This window comes from Perissodus microlepis, chromosome 20, assembly GCF_051167445.1.
Source record: "Perissodus microlepis isolate ML-2025 ecotype Zambia chromosome 20, ASM5116744v1, whole genome shotgun sequence".
In the NCBI taxonomy this organism is placed as follows: domain Eukaryota; kingdom Metazoa; phylum Chordata; class Actinopteri; order Cichliformes; family Cichlidae; genus Perissodus; species Perissodus microlepis.
In genome coordinates, this window is record NC_140480.1 from 23,976,016 (window position 1) to 23,999,638 (window position 23,623).

A 23,623-nucleotide genomic window follows, 5' to 3' on the forward strand; every position below is an offset into this window, starting at 1 on the left:
CGAAGGATGAGGCCCCTGAATTTGAACACAGCTACGATACCGGAGACTGCTTCTTCTTCTTCTTTGGCATGTAACTGCAGCTGGCATGTTTGTATTGCATTGCTGTCATCTTCTGTTTCGGTCCATTATTACACTCTTAAATCCTACTACTTAGTCCTGCATCTTTTAGGATCTTACAAAGCTTCAAATAACGCGTCGACTATAAAATTAGTCGTCGATGATTTTGATAGTTGACGTTTGTCTTTGCACTAGGATGCTGTCGGAGTAAATGTGCAGTCATATATTAATCTCGTTGAAATGACGTTAACGCCACAACACGGCAAATCTCCGTTAACGAGCTACCGCGGATCGCCCCGTGCGTGGGGCTGGACGGCCAACACGTTAACGAGCTAACTGCGCTAACACACTAATTCCCACCCATGTAATTGAGCATTGCGTGGCACATCCAACATACTGTTTTACTTTAGTCCATGACGCGCTTACCTTCAGGGTCATACGTCCCATGAAAACCAAAATAGTTCCAAACGCCAGATCTGAATGAGGGTGGGGGAGGTTCAATTTGCCATGTTGCAAGGAGGGCTTAACTTCTGTCTGGCTAGCTTGCCCTGCGCTCAGTGAATCTGCGTTCGACTACTCCGCCTAGGCTGCACTGTCGAGTGCAGATCCACTGAGCGCTCAACACAGACAGCATCGTCAGAAGGAAAGTTGATCAAATAAATTAAAAATTTTGTATTGTTCAATACATATGCGTACCGAACCGAAAGCACTGTATCGAACGGTTCAATATCGATACGAGTATCGTTGCACCCCTAATATACAGACGCTGGAGGGCAACTACTGTAAGCCTGCAGATAACTCCACAAGAATCTGTCAACTAACCAGCCAACACTCTTCATAGAGCCAGCATTAATTTTGTCTGGTTCAACAACCTAGCAAGCACGCTGTGGTTGTGTGGAAAATAGTGGAGGCTGCAAGGAAGCAGATGAAAATAAGCAAATTACTTTCCCACATGTTTAAGCTTGTTGAACAGGTCGTTTTACAAATGACTATATTTGGTTTGTTCAAGGAAGGTTTAAACATTCACATACTGTTAAAAAGATGAGATGTCAACTTTTGAAAAAGGTTTTTATTTCAGATTTGGGGTTTGTCCTCCTCAGTGTGACGCTATCATCACTATTCCTGTTATCAAACTTTCTGTTGAAAAAAGAACAAATATAGGGATAAATATGTAAGAATAGGTATTTACAGTTGAAAACTCATCTATGGAAAATGCAAAAATGTGAAATTTTAAATGCCTGTGAATCACTGTCATCTTGAAGCTCTGCGGATATGTCTTCACACAGGTGTACATGTTTTAAAATATATCAGGAATCCCTGGAAATCTTCATAGGAAGATTTTCACTCAATAGCAGCTTAAAGCCTTGGTAATACTTTCCATGCACACAAGTCTGCTAGGGTCCACTGAGAGCCAAGTTACATAAATTTCATCAGATGAGTCCGTGTGGATGCCCTCATGTTTGCCTGTTTTTTATGACTTCTCCCGAGAGAATTTTAATTACAATGCACCAGCCTCACATGTGGCCCAGGCAGACTCCAGGCCAAGTATAACAGGAATGATTACTTGGCTGTCGGGTGTCCAGCTGTCCTTGTTTGCAACATATAATCAATAGTTGACGTTCACAGCACTGAACAACACTTTAATAACAGTATTAATTTACTAAGAAAACTCAATTATTGTTCTCTAAAAAGTGCTATGTATCTCCAAAGCAGCGCCAGATTGAGGCTAAACAAGGTCAACCAGGAACTAGAAAGAAACAATGGCAACCTTGCCAACTCTATTTGATCAGTATAAAATATCATGCCAAGTCACTAGAACTGGACCACAATGGAACGATAGAAAAGATACTCTACTTCTGCTCTTTTTTTATTTATATATTGTCATATATACACCTTATCACCGTATTTTTTGTTCTACAGACAAGTTAAAATTATAGTTATAATTTTCTGAAATTATAGTCCAGTATAGTGACTATCTGTATCAGGTCTGAAGCTTTCTAGTATCATAACAATCCTACTACAAACAGTAGTAGGAGGCCCAAACAGCCACCGATTTATGCAGCTCTCTTTTTTTATTGGCACTGGGCCAGGCCTTGCTAGTGTCAAACCCTACAGATACTTTCATTCTTGCATTCCACAGAAACAAAACCTCCCCTCCCATCACGGTGTACTGAAACAGGTTATAAAGAGCTAGAACTCATTAACTGACATTAATTAAAAGTGGTTAATAAACAAGAGTGTGGCGTTTTTTTTCCCCAGCCTTACAGATTGTCATACTGCAACTTAATAACTGAAATAACAGATAAAACAAACATCTTAACAAGAGAAGCCTATAGAGAATTTATAGAGCTAATGATGGAAAAGCAAAATGTATTTGGCACAACTAGCGCATTCAGATCATAACTCTGATTGTAAAAGCTGCCAGACCTTTACCTCCTCCGTAGATTTTAGAGATTAAAGAATTTAGTTTTCTTTCTTTAGTGGCCACGTGTCATTTAGTAATGGCATCAGTCTATCAATGTACTCCTTTAGGCTTGGTTGTTTTACTTTTTCACTGAGTTTTAAGGTTTACAATTTGAACCTTCTTTATGTTGCTTAGGAAGGCTCCAGGATATGAGTTGCACTTGCTCATTTTGTGTACTTTAAAATATATATTTTTTAAAAAAAAACAAAGAAACAAAACACCTGAAAGCTTTTTTTTTTATATGTGGGATGTTGTGGTCAAGTTACACTAGGGCCCATTTAATGTAATTTTTTTCTGATTTAGCTTCTATATCCCTTTAATTTATACAACAGAAGTACAAGTACACAGAGTTATTCAATTTCAATTCAATTCAAGTTTGTATACATATACATATATAGGGAGACGGGACAAAACATAGCCCATGGGAGAGAGAAAACAGTATTCAAGAATATAGCAGTATTCATACATCAGTTTAATAAATTATGTGTTAAACATCAGTGACGAAGTAATTTGATTCCGTGTTAAAGTAGTGAATCACCATCCAAATTTATTTTTTTAGATGTGGCTCACCTCCTTAAATACAGATGCGTCATTTTAATAACCAGGCTTAATCAGCGGGAACTGTTTACCTGCAACTTTGTGGAATCAAGCCAAAGCTAATACCTCCAAAACCTGCCAATAAGCATTGCCTTTGGCAAGGTGGACACAGTTACCATTAGTCAAGGATTACATGATAATAACTGTTAATTACAATTCAAATCCACTGACTCTGAGTCTGAAAAGAACTGCAAAGCTTCAGTACTAAATATTTAGGAATTATGGGAATACGCAGGTAGAGAAGGCACATACAGAGTGTGTAACATATCACTGACTGAGTATGAGTGAAGCTACTTTTACCTGTGTGCTTAAAAGGTTCTCAAAGCGACAAAGCTGAAGGATCTGTGGATTCAAACTTCATTTGCATATGATGTAGGCCACGCATAAATAAAACACGGTAACCTGAGCTGTAGAGCTGGAGGGATGTACACCTGAGCTGCGAAGCACAACCACAGACTAAAAACTCACAGTAGCTTATACATTCTGTCATGAAGGACATTTATATAGGTACATTTATGGGATATATAAAAACCAACTGGTCTTTTCCTGCACAAAACTGGAAAAAAAAATACATTTATTGCACCCTGATACATCAAATAGTACAGCATGAAGACGCAGGTCTGTGTAGACTGGAAAGTCAGCCAATCTGCTCTCTACAGCAGCTGTGGGCAGGGCTTTCCCGCTCTCCTAGTCAAGCTGTTTTTGAAACTCAGAGCACTCCAGCAGAGGATATCAAGGAGTGTAGAGCAAGATGAGGATCTCCCTTTTTCTGTTGGTAAGTACAACCTTTTTAATAATCTTCAGTATTGATAAGGGATTGTCTTATAAATTCTTATTGTTATTCTTTTTCTTATTCTTATTGTTAAACCCAAAAAAGATCATTGTAATCACCACTGAAGATAAACATCAATTTCAATGTTTGATATTTTTTCTGTAATGTTTATTTGTATTATAACTAATGATATTTTCAGGTTACATTAACCTGCATAGAGCATTTAGCTTCTGTTAATGTATATGTATAAGTATATATAATGTATAAGTTCCCATCCGTTCACAAGAGCAGGTAGATAGATGAGCAACGCAAGCAGAACTTGTTCTATGCAGTGTTGTTACAGCTTGTGGACTATGAACTTTAACACAATGTATTCGGTGAATAAGCCTTTAGGTGCTCAGGTGCTTTAGGTGTTTAAATTTACTTTGCAGTATATTTAGTTTCTGTTGTGGGAAAGACAATCAATCAAGAAGCTCACACACCTATATGCTCACTCCCAGGTTGATCCATCGTACTATATGTACTAGCCTACAGACCTTCCTATTATTGTCTGAAGCTCATTTACTTATTTACTATTTTATTTAGTAGCTAATAACATAATATATGTCCTGTCATCTGCACTTGGTAAACTAAATGCTATAATACTGCATGTTTGTCAGATGATTATTCTTCATTCAGAAAAAAAAATCCAGAAAATATTGATATAAATGACTTCAACAAATTTTGGGTACTTTGTTTGAATGGTTTTCCATATTTTGTATTTGAGGGAGCCAATTATTTTAAAACAAAGCACAAAATGTTTCATACTGTTGCAAAGGTTTAAGCACACTCTTCACTTGTTTATTTTATGTGAAACTTACAGAAGACCTTTAGGCTTTAGGATGAATGTGGATAAAAGTATATATAAATAAATAAATAAAAATATGCACAAAAACTAAATATAGAGTCCTAATCAAAAGTTTAAGAAAACCTGAAAAATGGCAACAACAAAAAATTGCATGGTCGGATCTTAACAAGGTTCCAAGCAGAGCTTCAACATGCAACAAGAAGGAATGGGAGTGCTTTTAATAAATTGCATACTCAAAAAATGTTTTGTCTCACTCCCATTTCTTCTTCTAACATGTTGAAGCCCTGCTTGGAATCTCGTTAAGATCCAACCATGCAATTTTTTTGTTGTTGCCATTTTTCAAGTGGTCTTAAACTTTTGATTATAGATAGATAGATAGATAGATAGATAGATAGATAGATAGATAGATAGATAGATAGATAGATAGATAGATAGATAGATAGATAGATACAGATATATATAGATATATATAGATATATATAAGTAGGACCTCATTGAAAGGCTTTGGTCAAGGTAGTATGCAGTGAGAGCTCCCCTCTTGCCAGCTCCACCCAACAGTTCCTGTCATCTCTCAGTAAAATACTGTGTATTGTGCCAGTATCTGTAACAGAGTTGTTGGGTATTTATACACTTTCGTGGGGCTCATGGTTGTGTGCTAGGGTGTGCAGCTTGTGCAACTATAGCAGTTACACAGCAACCTGAACAAGATGAAGACCAGAGGTTGGTACACCTTACTAGTAATCTGCAAATTGTTTGTTTGCTGCCATATATGAGACATCTGTTTTTGTATGTGATCCCTGGTGAAAATAAGCATCATGAACAACCCAAACTAAACTAATACTTAAAAATGTCATTTGTTCTAAGCCATATGGTGAGGCTGTGTAATAGTTTCTACAGGTTGCAAGAACCAAGGTCACCTTTATTCTCTATAAAAGTAATGTCAGTATTCATTTGTAGATATGTTAAACACATTAGAGCAACCAACAAAGACACAAAACACAAAAATCACTTCCCGTATATTCACTCCTCTTCTGTAGGACTAGCTAGATGCCAAAGTACCACAAACACGACTTCCGTACATCTACTGTTGTTCCGGTGTTGTGGCAAAAACAAAAACAAAAAGCACCGGTCTACTTTTAACCCGTAAATTTGGTACACGTCATCTCTTTTTATGCAACATCCTCTGGTGATTAATGCATGAACAGGACTGCCACTCACGTGTTTCTGTTTAGGGTCAAATCGGTTTGCTGTTTGAAGGGTCACAGAGACAAAATAATAACCCACCCAAATGTGTTAAAGCTGCTTTGAAAATGTAAGGAGTAGAAAATATAGACACTTGTTTAAAAATGTAGGCAGTAAAAGTAAAAAGTAGTCTGTACATGAGTACAGTAACGAAGTATTTACACTTCGTTACTTCCCACCTCTGATGATATTTATTTTGTGTGTGAAGATCTTGCATGTCCCCGACATAGGACTATAGGTTCTCCTTATCATTAACCTGTTTTGACCTGTCTTAACTTTAGGATTAAAACTGTTAACATTAAGCACTGGGGCTGCTGTTTGTGCTACTCCTTTCACCCTCAAGTTAATGATTTATTTACTATTTTAGCTGTCTATATGTGCCCTTAACAGTAACTTGTAACTTAGCAATGGCTTTTGAGCAGAGGAAGTCTGTAAAGGCAGGGGGGGAGAGAGCAAGAAAGAAGAGACAAGGTTTCATTTCAGGTCACTTATGGCCCACAGTTACACAATGCTACAGATGTTCACCTGAAAATCATTAGTTCAATGCAATTATACTTCATGAATTATGTTAGAATTGCAGGAGTTGATTAAATAATGATCACTTCCCACTCATTACTGTTAATTTGTCATCAGGCTGTCATAAAAAAACAACATCTTATTATTCACTGACACATTCATCATGAGTTCCTTCTCCAATACTTGTACACAAATGATTCTGTTTTTCTTATGAACATGCAGATTAATTTGAACTAGAAACTGACTTCCCCATACAGGGAGTGCAGAATTATTAGGCAAGTTGTATTTTTGAGGAATAATTTTATTATTGAACAACAACCATGTTCTCAATGAACCCAAAAAACTCATTAATATCAAAGCTGAATGTTTTTGGAAGTAGTTCTTAGTTTGTTTTTAGTTTTAGCTATTTTAGGGGGATATCTGTGTGTGCAGGTGACTATTACTGTGCATAATTATTAGGCAACTTAACAAAAAACAAATATATACCCATTTCAATTATTTATTTTTACCAGTGAAACCAATATAACATCTCCACATTCACAAATATACATTTCTGACATTCAAAAACAAAACAAAAACAAATCAGCGACCAATATAGCCACCTTTCTTTGCAAGGACACTCAAAAGCCTGCCATCCATGGATTCTGTCAGTGTTTTGATCTGTTCACCATCAACATTGCGTGCAGCAGCAACCACAGCCTCCCAGACACTGTTCAGAGAGGTGTACTGTTTTCCCTCCTTGTAAATCTCACATTTGATGATGGACCACAGGTTCTCAATGGGGTTCAGATCAGGTGAACAAGGAGGCCATGTCATTAGTTTTTCTTCTTTTATACCCTTTCTTGCCAGCCACGCTGTGGAGTACTTGGACGCGTGTGATGGAGCATTGTCCTGCATGAAAATCATGTTTTTCTTGAAGGATGCAGACTTCTTCCTGTACCACTGCTTGAAGAAGGTGTCTTCCAGAAACTGGCAGTAGGACTGGGAGTTGAGCTTGACTCCATCCTCAACCCGAAAAGGCCCCACAAGCTCATCTTTGATGATACCAGCCCAAACCAGTACTCCACCTCCACCTTGCTGGCGTCTGAGTCGGACTGGAGCTCTCTGCCCTTTACCAATCCAGCCACGGGCCCATCCATCTGGCCCATCAAGACTCACTCTCATTTCATCAGTCCATAAAACCTTAGAAAAATCAGTCTTGAGATATTTCTTGGCCCAGTCTTGACGTTTCAGCTTGTGTGTCTTGTTCAGTGGTGGTCGTCTTTCAGCCTTTCTTACCTTGGCCATGTCTCTGAGTATTGCACACCTTGTGCTTTTGGGCACTCCAGTGATGTTGCAGCTCTGAAATATGGCCAAACTGGTGGCAAGTGGCATCTTGGCAGCTGCACGCTTGACTTTTCTCAGTTCATGGGCAGTTATTTGGTGCCTTGGTTTTTCCACACGCTTCTTGCGACCCTGTTGACTATTTTGAATGAAACGCTTGATTGTTCGATGATCACGCTTCAGAAGCTTTGCAATTTTGAGACTGCTGCATCCCTCTGCAAGATATCTCACTATTTTTGACTTTTCTGAGCCTGTCAAGTCCTTCTTTTGACCCATTTTGCCAAAGGAAAGGACGTTGCCTAATAATTATGCACACCTGATATAGGGTGTTGATGTCATTAGACCACACCCCTTCTCATTACAGAGATGCACATCACCTAATATGCTTAATTGGTAGTAGGCTTTCGAGCCTATACAGCTTGGAGTAAGACAACATGCATGAAGAGGATGATGTGGACAAAATACTCATTTGCCTAATAATTCTGCACTCCCTGTATGTGTGAAGGGACTCCTGTGTATATTTGTTTTGTGATAGAAGGGAGACCTGAGTTTCTGTCCCAGTGCACACTGAAGTTTGCTACAGCAACTGAATCTCACAGCAATGTTTTCCTGTTGCATATAGGTTGCTGCAGCAGCCGTGGCAGATTGTTATGGTAGCAAGTACAGCAGCCCTTCCAAAAGGGTAAACATAATTTTTACTTTATCTGTTTGTTAAGGCTATTTTTGTAAAATAACTTTCTGTAGAAAACAAAGCTGGTGTAAAGTTTGGTCCATATTTTGGCCTTATCAGGATCTCCTGGTGCGTTCCAAAAGAAGATGGGTCTTATCTACAATTGAATTAGAAGAAGAAAAGGATGCACAGTACCCCATAGAGATTTCAGTGGTAAGGAAATTATATGAAAGAAATAACTGATACTGATAAATGATATGACTGGTCACTATAGACAAATCTAATATGCAAAAATTAACAGCCTGATTGTATCTTGACTAGATGTCTAACGACAAGACTCAGGGGAAAGACTTTAGGTTCCGTTTAAGTGGTGATGGTGTGCCGGACGTGTTTACCATCAATGAAAACACTGGCGCCGTCTTTGCACATAAAAAAGTGGACAGGGAGCAAAAGCCACTTTACCATGTGAGCTAATACTGGAATATAAACTCCTCTGACAATAAACACAACTGATATTGATGCTTTTTAAGTGATGTGTCTTTTTTTATCCACAGATTAACTTTGATGTCTTGGACAGAAATACGGGTGAAAAACTAGACAAGGAACTAGCATTTGATGTTGAAATACAAGACATAAATGATAATCCACCCAAGTTCTCTCTTCCTGAAGTAACAGTTAAAGTAAAAGAAAATATACAAGAAAGTGAGTATACGATGTGATAAATAACTCATAGTGTGCACATTTTCTATTTCAAACACTAAAAAAATAAAACAAATGATATTAAGACTCTTAGAGAATATAGAATCATTTCAAACCAAAGTCTCATATTTCATCTTACTATAATCATACTACATAGTTCTATAGTTGTGTTTTCCTGACTGAAAACATTTTCTTTATCCCACATTTACTCTCCAACTCTCCTTGTTTGTCTTTACCCAACTTCTTAAAGGTGTTTTGCCAGTTACCCTGGTGGTCAGAGACACAGATAAGGAGAACACACCCAACTCTGAATTTGACATCACAATGGTTTCACAGACTCCAGCAGAGCCCAAAATTGCTGTGGAGCAGCATACAGGAGGACTGGCCAAACTCACCTTAAAAGGATGCTTTGACTATGATGTGAGATTTATTGCGATATTCTTGCTAAATCTTTGAAAAGTTAATGTACATGCAAATAAACATGTTGAATTTTCAAATATCTCAAATATATTTTATATGTTTCAGAAAGCAACAAAGTATACCATCATCTTACAAGCAAAAGATCGTGGAACAAAGCCAAAGACTCAGTCCTCTACTGCTGTTGTTACCCTGAACATTGTCGATGCAAACACTCACCAACCAAGATTTAAGCAGAGACAGGTACCAATTATTTTACTTACTAAAAGTGCTTTTTAAGAGACGCACATATTAAACGTTTGAAATTTTTCCTTCTTTTTAGTACAACGGTGAAGCAATAGAAATGGAGACCATTGCTAATGTTTTGAGAGTTGCTGTGGAGGATAAAGACACTCCGAACACTGATGGATGGCGTGCCAAGTACTCCATTATTGCAGGGAATGAAGAAGGAATCTACAAAATTGAAACTGATCCAGAAACAAATGAGGGTGTCCTGAGTATTGTCAAGGTAATTCTGCTTTTCTCACTCGGATTAAAAACTTGATTATTTTACTCTGGGAAGAACTAGTCCACTAATGTTTTATCACAAAAACTGTATCAGCATTTAATAAAAGTTGTTTGTGTGTGTACGTGTTGTGTGTTTCAGAAAAAAAATTTTGAACGCACAACTTCAATAAACCTGCAGATTGGAGTAAAAAACATTGAAGACATATTTGTTTGTGCTGGCACAAATCCACCTACAGACAGAGCCAATGTCACTCTAAAAATGATTGATACCAACGATCCACCAGAGTTTGAAAAAGCTATAGATGACATACACTTCAAGGAGGAAGCAGAGCCAGGAAAGGTGCTGTTCAAGCCAAAGGTTCATGATGTCGACTCTAATATTACCAGGTAGGGTGTCTACAACCTTTCTACAAAGCTTATTTTGATTGACATAAATATATAAGGGCTGCAATGATTCTTTGAGTCATTCGAATAACTCAATTATAAAAAATCCTCAACACATATTTTTTCTTTGATAACACACAGCTGTGTAGCGCTCAGTTGTCCCCATGTAAACCTGAGTGCTTCACCCACATTTGTGGCTAAGAATAGACTTGCAGTAGAAACATATCTAGAAGCATATTTCAAGGCTTGCGTAACATCATTTTTCTGATTTAAAGTGAAATAAAATAAAATATTAATAAAACTGCATTAATATTTAAAAATAATAATATATATAAGTTTTTTACAGGCCAGTAAAATTGTATATGTGCCAGTAAAACTCTGCGGCATTGATTAATGATAATACTCAGTTACTAAATTATGACTAAATCTGCTATGTTTATAGAACAAACCCCAAGTGGCCCAAATCTCCTCAGCAATAACACTTCTTGACATAAAGGTTGGGTCAGTTGACTTAATTTGAGTTATACTGTACTGTAGTTCATGATAATCTCATTGATTGAGTCTAATGTGAATCCAAGATTTTTCATTCTGCCTGTAAGCTACAACAAAAAATAGAGACTGACAAGGGTTTTATTTAAAGCCTTTTATTTCTTCTTCTTTCTTGAAAGAAAAAACAGATCCTGCAAAGCGGATAAGCAACAAGAAATGGTAGCTATCCCAAGCTAATCTAATCACGTCTTTATCGACACCTGGTCATATAGATTATCAGAAAATAAGCCTATACAACAGTGGCCTTACCACTGCAAGGCCAGTAGGTGTCACAGAGAAGCATAACATGATTAAGTTAGAAATGGCTACTGAAGGAGTAACGCCCTTTGCACTGCAGTACACAAAAAGCTACAGCTTTGGTTTCCACAAGCTAAAACTCAGTATTTTCATCTAATATGTTCTGCACCACTCTCTGATTACTCTTTAGGTATGTGCTCCTAACAGATCCAGCTGACTGGGTGGCCATTGATAGCAAAACAGGAGAAATCAAATCAACTAAGAGGATGGACAGAGAGTCACGATTTGTTGATGACAAGAATGTTTACACAGTCGTCATAGCTGCCATAGATGATGGTACACAGAAGCTCTACTATTGTTAAAATAAATTGGATAATTTCTTAAAGAAATCTTTGGAATAACAAAGCAATTTTTTTTAATTTTGCTGTGGTTTCAAAGGTCAGCCTCCAGCCACGAGCACATGCACTGTCAAGATCCACCTGACGGACATCAATGACAATACTCCTAAACTGGTCAACACCAGCGCTGTCATGTGTGGAAACAAGGTTAACAAGGTCAAGGTGCGTGCAAAGGACCTAGATGCCGTTCCTTACAGTGGACCCTTCCACTTTACTCTGGGGGATGAAACACAAAAGCAGCAGTGGAAAATAGAACCTGACTATGGTTGGTACATTTAGATATATGTTAACCCTCATTTCTATATTAAACAAACATTTCTGGGAAAAAGCCTCAAACCCCCATGCTGTTTTCTCACCCCACACAGGTGAGGAAGTATCTCTTGTTAGCCAGAAGACACTTCCTTATCTTAACTATTCCATTCCCCTGGTGATTATGGACCAACAGGGCATAGCTGGACATGACACTCTGCAATTGACCGTGTGTCAATGTGATGAAAATGATGTTTGTCGCGGCAGAGAGCCGCTTTCAACCCGTCTTGGATCAGCTGGCATTGGGTTGGTTATTGCAGGATTGCTTGCATTTTTGTGTGAGTATTAAAATCAGTGAGAAGACAAAACTGAGCTATTATAAATTCTAATAAGATTATAGTCTCCTGTGTTTTTGAAGGTAAAAAAAAAATCTGTATTAGCATTGATACACAAGTGTTGACCGCAAAACCTTTTTGTTTTCAATTTCAGTTTCACTGTAAGAAATGCTTTAATTTTTAGGAATAACCCAATCAGACAGTTACACTTTTAGAACTCCTTAGTACAACCACAGTCACATCTGTTGTTCATAAGGAAGACGCAGCTCTTCTGCTTTCCCAACCAACTTTAATGTACTACTTGGGAGACCTTCTGCTACCCATGGCAATGACAGTCCAATAAAACACAAAGACAAGATGCACACTGTGTTCTTAGCATTTGTTTCATGTGTGTCTGCAGTGCTTTTAATTGCATTATTCTGCAAGTTTGGACCAGATAAGATTGAGATTTTGCCACAAGATGAGGGCAATCAGACTCTAATCCAGTACAATCAAGAAGGAGGGGGCTCTCCATGCACGGTGGGTTTGTCATGTTCTGTGCGTGTAAATTCAAGACAACGGTGTGCTATATTTCTCCACCAAGCAAAACATGTTTTTTAATATTCTCTCTTTCCTTCAGACCGAGCCCAATTTCTTCCAGTCACAAGTAGATAATATGATAGTGACAAATGGTCAGATGGATACCATGCAGGTGATCAACCTCTCAACTCTGACACTTTCTTTCTTTTTTGGTGAAGGATTTTTTTTCCAAAAGAGACATCAGTTGTGCCAATTTGGACACAGTCATAGTGTAGTTAAAGATATCAGGAGAGAAGCCAAAATGTGTCAGTTAATCCTGCTTAAAATGAATGGCAGCTATAATCCAGTTGTTATCGTATTTTTCTTTGATGACAGACAGGTATGTAAGGCAGTGGTTAAGATGTATGCTGTGTATACAGCTATAGGAAAAAATTTGCATACAGTCTGCAAGGTAAACGTTTAAAAAGTGTGAGCACATCATAGAGAAGACAAGTTGGAACAGCTTCTTCATTTTTAGATGTACTGATCATATTTGCTGCATTAAGTTGTGAATCTCTATGGTGGTCTTTAAGTGTAAGCTACAGGTAGGAATTGATTTCTGTACCAATGAATATACAGTTTTGGGAAGTTTGTGAGCACTTAAGAAAGCATAAAGTTTTATTATTTGGAAGAGGGTGCTATAGATACATTTTCATTTTCAAATCTGTTGAAATGTTTTTAATTGAAAAGTAATTAAACTTAAAACGTTTTTTATAAAACTTGAATATTTTCTGAATTCAATGCTTAATTAACCTCTTCTGCTCAATTATCTATCCCAGATTGATACAGAAGGACCATATGACATAAATAGGTACAACAGCTTAGCGTCTACCATGGTGAGTAAAGCTTTTTAAAATATTTTCTTTTGTTTATTTTAAGTGTACATGATAATTAAGCTTTGGGATGGGTACTGAGGACCATTATTAAACAGATTCTTGTGTCAGACTGCTTGGTCCTAAAGTATAGCATCAATTACAAGTCCCTTGACAAAATTACTTATTGCTCCCTGATGATAAAGCTTTTGAATTTCCACTATAGCCCAGGGCTGGACTGGGACAAAAAATCGGCCCGGGCATTTTGACTAGAGACGGGCCAACCAGGTATTACAGGAAAAGCCATAAAGCCTTTGAATGAAAACAGACGCTGTTGTGACAGTGAGGTACACCCTCTTGTTGGTATATGTATGATTTTACATTTTACATCAGATAAAAACTTTGGTTGTAAGATTCAGATAATTATTTAATAAAAGCTAGACATTTTAAATGAGAATAAGAAAGAAAGGTATTTCTTTGTGCCCCCCTCTCCCTGTTAATGCCCTACCTGCCCCCTGGCAAAACTTTGCTAGACCCGCCCCTGCACAGTTACCAGCTGTCAGCTACTTAGAAAAGGATCCTGGTGTTATTTCTCAGAAACAGTTTATAACTTCCCTTCAACTCATTCATGTCATCTAAAAGGTAATCCTGTTTCTCCATCACCTGTTCAGCCCTGATGATTCTCCTGGTTTCATCTTCATGTTTCCCTCTCACCAGATAACCAAACCGATATCATGACCAGCAGCTTTTACAGCTGTGGCTCCAGCAAACATCAGCTACTAGAAAGTAATATTAAATAAATTCTAATAACAGCTGATCAAGCTTAAACGTGCTGCTGTTGTTTAGCGCGACATCCGCTGGTTTCCTCTTTCTGACGCAAAGTGGGAGATAAACAAACAAATTCCGATCAGCTGATCATTGATCAGTTTCATGATTGAAGTAGCTGTGCAGTGTAAACACACAGAATAAATCCAGCTTTGTGTCTTTTTCATTGTAGCTGAAGTACGGGACAAACTACGTTCCTTCTCAGCTCAATACGAAACGCGTAATGTTTTCTCTGAATGAGGGACCATTCCATTTTTAAGGAGCCGTTGGCAACTCTACTAACTAACCTTATGAATAAAATAAAGTTCACTATCAGTAACATCATAGCACCCACCCAGCTGTATAGAATGCCAGCTAGTTAGTAGTACGAGTTATTGTAACTGACTATAAAAAGTCAGCACAACGAAAATAAACTACACCTAAACTTGGTTTATATCTGACCCACATAGACTGCAGGTCATAACTTCTTACCTGAAATTCAGTTCACCTGACACTCGGACCAGCAGCCGCCTCTCCTCCTCCTGCCTCTCCTTCCCTCATCCACCCGCTGGCCTCTGTGGAAGCTCCGCCATAGCCACCACCAAACAACTGAGTTATTTTTACACATCGGCCAGCATCTGGCCAGTCCACCACCTCTCATTGTTCATGCCGTTCATGCCCGGTATGCCCGATGGCCAGTCCAGCTATGCTATAGCCCAAAAAGGTCCAAAAAGGTTGAGCAATTATGGTAAAATGCACATGGTAAAATCTACTATGCAGAGCTCACTTTTCTGTTTGCCTCCAGACAGCAGTGCTTTGTAAATGTTTTATTATACCGTGATACACCAAAAATGAAGCTCATCTTCTCTTCTTTCCAAAAGCATTCAAATTTTTTCTCTTGCACAAATTATCTCATAAACTCAGAACAAGCATCAATTCTAAGCACTTCTTTAAATGCTTAGAAGTCGGGGTTAAAATGAATTGTACAATGGGTGGGAAGAGTGTTGTATGACAGTGCTGACTTTATGGAAAAAGGTGAAGTTAAAAAAAGTAGAGGATGTTTGGCTATATTCTGCAAATACTTTATTAGATTTTTTAATTATATAATATATGCACTTTATTATATGTTCAGTATACATTGCTTATTTACTTGAAGTGAGTGGAATGTTGAATAAGAATTGAAACAATAATCTTGAAGTGAACAGTGTATTTTTTATTTTTTGTTTTTTTTAGTTCTCTAAATGGAAAATAAACACCCAGTTGCTAAGGAGTACTTGTCAGTGGCTTTAATAAACAGGGACATTTTAATAGTTATAAGTAGGTTTTTCACTGGATCAGAATTATATCAGAAAAAAACGTGTCTACTGTAGTTTCTTGTCTTAAACGTGGCTCTCACTGGAGATCTGACAGCCAAATCAAACTCATTCTTGAATGCAAGTTAAGGCAATGAAAACCATTTCATTCGTATAATAAAACAGATGTGAGTGACTAGCATATGTTTGAATAAGACACCCTGGTACCTGCCGAGTGAAGAACATCATGTGAGAATAGAAAGGTGTGTCTTCTCTGACATTCACTGGCATGTAGCTGACAGACAAGAGGTGCCGCAATGAAGACAAACTGATGAACTGGAAGAGAACATTTTTAGGGAATTAACATTTACTCTTGTTACTGTGAGCACAATCAAACCTTTTACAAGTGAAAAAGGTGGTTCTGGATCACAGTATGTGTTCCACGACCATTAAGCAACATGTAGAAAAGTTATCCTTTTTAACCGCTTTCATCCACCCCTTATGTGTTTTACAAAAAAAGCTATCTGTATGGAGACAGACTTGCTACATATCCTGAAACGTTGTAGACCCTTGTAAACTCATTTATAGAGGATAGCCAACTCCCCCCTAGTCTAGTCAAGAGTATGTACCACAAATTTGTTTGACCTATCCTAAACTTCGTGTGAGCTGTCCTGCCAATCACAGGTAAACAACTTGGTATTACCCATGGTTATGCTGGGCCGAGCATAGCTCTCGAGTATGAAGACCAGCTGAACTCGTCAGTGTCTAAAAGCAGCCATTATCAATGTAATCTTTTAATTTTACAATAAAATGTTCATTGTAGCATCAACAAAAGTGTAGATAAATAAAGGTAAACAATAAGCAGCGTCTGTATCATATGAATACAATCCTAACAATATATATCCCTAATTATGGGCATAAATATTTAACTTTAAGGCACAAATCTGACCCAAGGAGCAGGGCTTGTTGTTTTTTTTTTATTTAGCTTTGTTGTGTCTTTCCTACAGTTCCACTCGCTAGGCATGCATCAACAAGAAACCTACAGGAGCCATGGCATGAGAAGCATGGTAAGTCATAATGGCTGTAATAAAAACAACTTTTCCTTCTTAACCGTTTACCTTACCCTATTTATTTTCTAGAAAAAAATTATTTTAATATATAATACAATAATAATAATATCATATTGTAATAAAAGAATTGTACTAGGCACTGGTAAACTCTATGATGAATAGCCATGCTACCGCTTTAGATCCACAAGAGGGTGCTGGAACCCTTATGTTAAAAAATACTGCCTTACCTTTTTTTGGATACAATATTTAACTCATGCTAGCTTGTTAGCTTTTACACACATACAAATACTACTAAAAGTAGTTTAAAGAAAGTGAAACATTAGTGAGGATGTTTGATTACAAGTATTATTATTCTATACTGCCAATATTAAATATAATATTAAAATACAACATTTATAAATATACTCACAGATTTACTCTTATGTTAACAAACACACATGATGGCAGCTTTGCTTCATTTTATTATATGTTCAGTATTTAATTACTCAATTACTAAAGTGGGTAGATGCTGAAGCAGTTAAAAAATAATTTTGTGTGAAAAGATCTCTAAAATATTATGCTACAGTGTAGAATGCATTAAGAAAAAGATAGATATACACATATGTCTGTGAAGGTTCTCAGTCATCCAGGTCATCGTAGTCAAAGGAGCTTGCATAGATATACACAGATTTTCAGAGTAAATTTAAGTCTGCAGTGAACAATATGTTTTGATTTTTTTAGAGGATGAACTCTACATGGAACTCAAACAGAATGAACACCTATCGGGTAAGGAGTACTTTTATGTGGCTTCATATTTTACAAAACATTGAAAATCAGTGATTATGTTAACAAAGCACTATGGAAATTATGCATTTGCATTATATGATGCAATAAAAGCTGACAACCCTGTTCTCTGTAAGCAGGCCGGCTCATCAATTTACCAACGTTCTTTAAGCCTTCGATCGGCTGACCGCATTGAAGACCATATCAACAGGGTAAGAGGTTTATTTCACACAAAGCATGCCTTGTATATGGCTTATAATGCACTTGATTTTATTGACGATCACATTCATTAAACTGCACTGACTGCACAGCAATGATGTGTGGAAGGGCTGCAGTCATGCTGTACCAAATGCAATTCAACGCTATACTGAGTAATGTTTCTTTTTTGTTTGTTTTACAAATTAAGCCAAGCCATTTATTTCTGACTTCTAAATTCCACAGAGATGTAACGAGGTTGATGGAAATGTTGTTGACCACCCAGCATACCAACCCCACAGCTATGCCTTTGAAGGAGATGGCAGCATATGTCAGTCATTGGATAAACTGTCATTCCACGACATGGGAGAGGATTTTAAGTATCTGGATGATTTGGGGCCAAAGTTCAAGACTTTGGGACAGATGTATGATGAGGCAATTAAAAAAAAGAAAGTACAGCTTTAAAAGGCACTGCTGAAATGTAAATTGTATTCCAAGTTTCGCTCCCTAAAATACAGACTGAGCAAAGATGATACACCACTACGTTTTAATATTTTTACTTAAAGATTATGGACTATAACATCTAATTCATCCTAAGCCAGGTATATTTTGTTGGCATTAAGATGGATTTAATGCACTGCACAGCTGGTGACGCACTAGTGGTTTGTGAAATGTAATAGCTTGAAAGGGATTAGGTGTGTTTTCTTGTTTTTTTAGTTTGCTTTGTCAGGGCAGTATTATTGGGAAATTTAACAGAACTTCTTTTGTTGAAACTGAGATGACTCCTGTTAGTCACATTTTTCTAGAGTACTGTTTTGTAAAGGATTTTTGATGAGAACACAGGGCTTATCACAATGGGCTATTGTTCATGCAAGTTGGAAATGTCCTTGGCCTACGGTTGATGATCGAGTGACATACTGGTCTGGAATTAACACTGGATATCCTACAAGATTAAAACGTTAATGTTAATGTTTAGTTTTTGTATTTGCATTTCATGATACAAAAATAACAAACTTTATTCCTATAACACCTTTCTAAACCAGTCAAAAGGTTCTTTAAATACTTTACAAAAATAACACATTTTTATAAAATACATAATAAAATGAATGACATAAAAAAATAAAAAATAAAAATAAAAATGAAATTAAAAAACAAAAACAAAACAAGCAAGATACATCATGAAATGTTATTTTTAGAAGAGCAAGTGTATACAGGTATATTTTTTGAGTTTACTGGACGGTTGGGCTGATTGAGCTGATCTAACAGTAACAGACTTGTTCCGGGGGCTAAAACAATAAAAACGCTGATTTTAAGTGATTTACAAGTAATATAGAAAAATCTGAAACTGTATAGAATAGAGAGCAAATGTGCATATTTGTAAAAAATATTTTCTTTTTTAGGAATTAAAATAAAGATTATAGTTTTTGGGCTGAAATACTTCAACTTTTTAAAATTATACAAAGATTTTTTTACACTTTCTAATGACAGCAATTAATTATTTTTATTCAGTTTATGTTTGCACAATGCTCCTCTAACCCGACTACTTAAAGTGTGGCTTCAAAAACATCACTGCATAGAAATATCACTGTAACACTGAGTTGGGTTGTCTGTGCTTGTGCCAAGTTTTGAGCTTTGGTTGTAAAACTTTGTGACAGCTCCTTAACAAGCTCCTTTGTTGTGTTGTGCTGACTGTAAGCCGTGTAGTCATAGCTCTTTCAGCAAGTGTCTGAACTTGTTTGTTTTTTTAAATACTGACAAATGTCAGCAGGTAGTCAAGGTGAGCCACAGAAGGTAATATGCAAAACAAATCTATGAACATGTTTGCATCACATGCATAACTTAAAAACCTTTCTCTATTACAAGTGCAAATGAATTGCCAGAATTCATAAAAAGACAAAACATGGATTATAAATAATAAAACATAATATGAAACAAAAACAGACAGATGAAGGCATCGAATGAGGCGATAATAAGGGCATTAAAGACATGTAAAGAATCTTAAAGTTCACTTTCATTTTTTCCATTTCTTCTGGCTGGTGTAAGTGAGGTGCGGTAGATCGTGGTTCAAAAGGAAACTAAAATTTGAACTTGTTGATGCATTTTTGCTGACTTTTATTATTCTAAACTTTTTTCTTAAAACTGCGGGGTGTGGAACCTTTTTTTTAGCTTCTACAGTAGGAAAGTTTGAGAATGACTGGATTAAAGTGATTAAAGTACATACAAGAACGCATAGGGGGTTTCTGTGTTTTTAAAGTAAGCCTGCTTGTTTTAGAAAAACAGTTTGTTTAGTTATTTTACTTTGTTTTTTTTGCATGGGGTGGTTTTGGCAATGATCTTCCCACGCAGGGTGTTGTCCATTAACAGTTCTTATCTGTTTTCCGAAGAAGTGATTTTATCAGTGCTGCTGGTAAAGGCTCTGAAAGGCTGTTTTGCTTCAGGCCATAAAATAGTTATTTTAATATTAAAGACGAACATCCCAACAGTAAAAAAATAAAATAAAATCCTAGCAGACAGGAGCCGGGGCTCTATTCCTCATCACTAAATAGGCAAACCATAGACAAATTGGTAAGTCACTGAAAATGTATACTCCTGTGTACATTATTTTCCAGAAAGCGATCTTCTTCCCTTTCCCTACCAGACTCAGAGGAATTGACAAAGTTTTTTTTCTGAAGGTTTTGGAGATCTCCATAGCTGCACAGTGCCACCACAAACTTCAGTAGTTGTAGGGGTAAATAAGTTTAACCTGTCACTCTGTAAGGAGACTCAAATTGCTGACATCTAATCTGGTTTGATTTCCCAAAACTGATGGTTTTACTTTTCCCATGACATGGCGTGTGGGTTTCCTTTATTTGAATTTGACTGCAACGCTTTGAACACAATGTTTTAAAGAGGATCAAATTATTGCTGCTACTCAATTTGATGTGTTTAAAATACATAAAAAGATTTCTGTCACTTAGTTTGAAAGAAAGCGAAACAACTATGAAAGCTTTTATTATCAGCGATCAAATCACTTCTTGAGAAAAGGGCCTCAAGTTAGGAGTGGTGTAATTGTTTATTATTTCCAGATAATTATGCAAGTTCCTGCTTAGTTCCTTCAGCTCAATGGCTAAATGAAATAAATCAAATCACTTAAAAAAAACAACTGTATTATCATTATTATTATTATTATTATGAGCCACTGTGGACATTACCAATACCCTCCCACTCCTCCAACCCTTCCACCTTCTGGGAAGAGATACAGATTAATCAAAACCTGAAGCAACAGATTAAAAGTCCTTAACTCCTTCTGTCCTCAAGACTGTCGTAATATGCAGGGTAGTGGAAGTACATAAACCATGTTAGTCTCACCTTTTTTTCTTTTTTTTTTTACTAAATGCAAAAGTCTTGAGCCACAACTAATTTCTTTCTAATTTGGTTTCAAATTTTAAAGGGATTTATTTATTTGACTTAAATATTTGACTTAACTGACTGTGGTATCAGCAAATACTATTTACTATTTTTTCTGTGTTCTAGCAAGCTTTCAGTAGGTCAGAGTTTCAAGATTTTATATATTTATACAGTGTTACAGTTTGTAACAAAAGCTGCCAACTTCTGCTGTCAGGGTTAATTAAAATTAAAATTAAAAACAAATTAAAAATGTAAATAACAGTAGAGTTTACTATTAGTCATGAAAATATGTGTTATGAAGAACAAAATTGTATTTTAAATCTGCTATTTACCCCAATTTTAATCCCTTTCTTTTTTTTTTTGTCACAAACATTTTTACTACAAAGATTATCAGTATTTGCATAAAGTTAATTTGTCTTCTGCTGACAGAACTTGGGTTAGTTTGTGTTTTAAATTTGTATTATAAATAAAAGTCACATGCCTCAAACCTGAAGGGAATGAATCTGATTCTTGGGCTGCTTTTTTGGTACAATTTTCAAACATGCTTTCTAAATGAAGATACCACAAAAGCCGAAAAGAAAACACCATTCCATTTCTTGGCCGAGAAAGAATATCTATTAAGCTATATAACTCTAAATAAAAATGTGTACAATAAGGCACTCAAATCATTCATCATTAACTGATGGAAAACTATGAGTTTCTATTCATTTAGTTCTGTAATGACTTCATCGCGTCTTTACCACAATTGCAACAAAAGCATTGTCAAGTAGCTTTGGAAAGATCTGTAAGACCTGAAACACTGAAAGGCTTGTGTAGCCTATCCCCAACATGCTATACTTGTAACTGACTTCCACTAGAAGTCTGAACATGCCAGGCGCATTTTGGAAACACCTGCTGTGGTCTCATAAGGTTTAGAACATCTGGACACAATGAGAAAAGGTACACTTCAAGACAAAAAGGTGCTGAAAGCCTCAACCAAACTCTTGGACTATATGTGTTTAGGTAAACATTTTAACAAGCACTAGATTAAAAACATTAAAACAAAAACTTTAAAAATACAATTCGTTTTAGACCTAGTTTGGATAATTGACCTGTACGGAGCCCCACAAGTGACATTGGAGAAAAAAAAATAAAGATGAACTTTTGCAAGATCTCCCAAAACTTTTGCCATCTTGGTATAGCAGAAAAAAATAAACATTGCAATTCTAATAATGTTGTATCATGTGCTAACTTGTGCACGCAAGGGCTCAGGTTACCACCATGAAACAAATAAGTCATGTGTGGCCTCTGTATTTTTTGCTGCATTTGATTTGAAGTGGAAATTCTGAATTTGTGTATAAAATTCATAAAGTCAGAGAAGCCATACGACCAAGATTTCACAATCATATGACAGCTTTGCATATAAACAGCAGGGAACCTGTAAAACTTGGAATCTGTACAGCTACTTTTGTGCATTTGAGATTCACTAAATAAATCATACACAGAACACTAACCATGTTCTATTTGTGAATATGAAGCGGTTTTAATCACACAAAAGGCCTTGTACTATATTAATGGTAATTGATGAATGATTGTACCTTGACATAGAGCATTTAAAAAGTTGCTTTTCCAACTTTACAAATGGAATGCAGTTAACTCTGGAGTGAGGTTACTCCAGTGTGTGACATCCGGAGCAAATCAAACAACGCATTTGTCCTTCCCTTTGAATCAGTGCTGTGACTACATGTATTAGTCTTTATTGTCAACATTTAAATTGTCTGTATTAAAATACAATCAGTATTGTGTAACAATCTTTAGCCAGCCTTCGTTTGTTTCATACTTGGACATTTTTGTAATTTTTCTCTTTCTCTAATCTTTTAGAAGAGAATTGTGTGTTGGGGATTTTCTTCATTTAAGCCATTTAACACTGACCTTGCAAAAATGCCTCCACCACTTGTGTCAGCTAACAGAACATATTTGGTAATTGTAGATATATTTTTATATATTTTTGTTGTTGTGTGGTTTGAGGGGGCGACCATGTCTGCTTGCCTTTCTGTAAATAGCCGCTTCAATCACAAAAGGTATCTAAATCAAGGTGTGTGTTGTGTGCGCACACAGACAAGTGAGCAAAAAACTAATCTTAAATTGTCCCTTTAGACATTTTGTGGTGAGTAGCCTGTTGCAAAAACACACAATCTATTCCAATGTATTTAAGTGAACCTATAAAAGATGCCCAAGATACAGTTACAAATACATATACTCACAGACACACAGATGCAATACAATGCAATACAATTCTATCTATTCTATATTATATAATATATTATAATACATAATATAATATCATAGACTAATTATGTTTTTAAATGTGATTTTACGTGGTTTTTAGTTTTTCTTTTCTTTTCTTTTCTAGCATCATTATAGGTTTTCAAGCAAACGGGTACTGTTAGTCAAGGTGAAAACTGTACACACCCATATAGATACAGATAAAGATTACGATT

General features: G+C 36.5%; 1 protein-coding gene across 2 annotated transcripts; it reads left to right on the plus strand.

The window, feature by feature from the left end:
- Positions 1-3,844: 3,844 nt before the first annotated feature.
- cdh26.1 (cadherin 26, tandem duplicate 1) lies at positions 3,845-22,905 on the plus strand. Of its 2 annotated transcripts, none has more exons than XM_084917681.1 (19): positions 3,845-3,893; positions 8,441-8,500; positions 8,609-8,701; positions 8,810-8,953; positions 9,043-9,190; positions 9,438-9,607; positions 9,713-9,847; positions 9,927-10,112; positions 10,251-10,498; positions 11,472-11,617; positions 11,720-11,944; positions 12,045-12,266; positions 12,664-12,782; positions 12,883-12,954; positions 13,601-13,657; positions 16,737-16,796; positions 17,520-17,564; positions 17,699-17,773; positions 18,003-22,905. In XM_084917681.1, the coding sequence occupies exons 1-19, from the start codon at positions 3,870-3,872 to the stop codon at positions 18,219-18,221; spliced, it is 2,448 nt and encodes an 815-aa protein (XP_084773807.1). In that variant the 5' UTR covers positions 3,845-3,869; the 3' UTR covers positions 18,222-22,905. The 2 variants fall into 2 exon arrangements, with proteins under 2 accessions (XP_084773807.1, XP_084773808.1); XM_084917682.1 differs by having other exon boundaries at positions 17,702-17,773.
- Positions 22,906-23,623: the final 718 nt, after the last annotated feature.

Coding starts and splice junctions, on each gene's coding strand:
- cdh26.1 (XM_084917681.1), top strand. CDS start 3,870: ATGAGGATCTCCCTTTTTCTGTTG. Junction 8,702..8,809: donor ACCCCATAGAGATTTCAGTG/GTAAGGAAATTA, acceptor TATCTTGACTAG/ATGTCTAACGACAAGACTCA. Junction 11,945..12,044: donor GAAAATAGAACCTGACTATG/GTTGGTACATTT, acceptor CACCCCACACAG/GTGAGGAAGTATCTCTTGTT.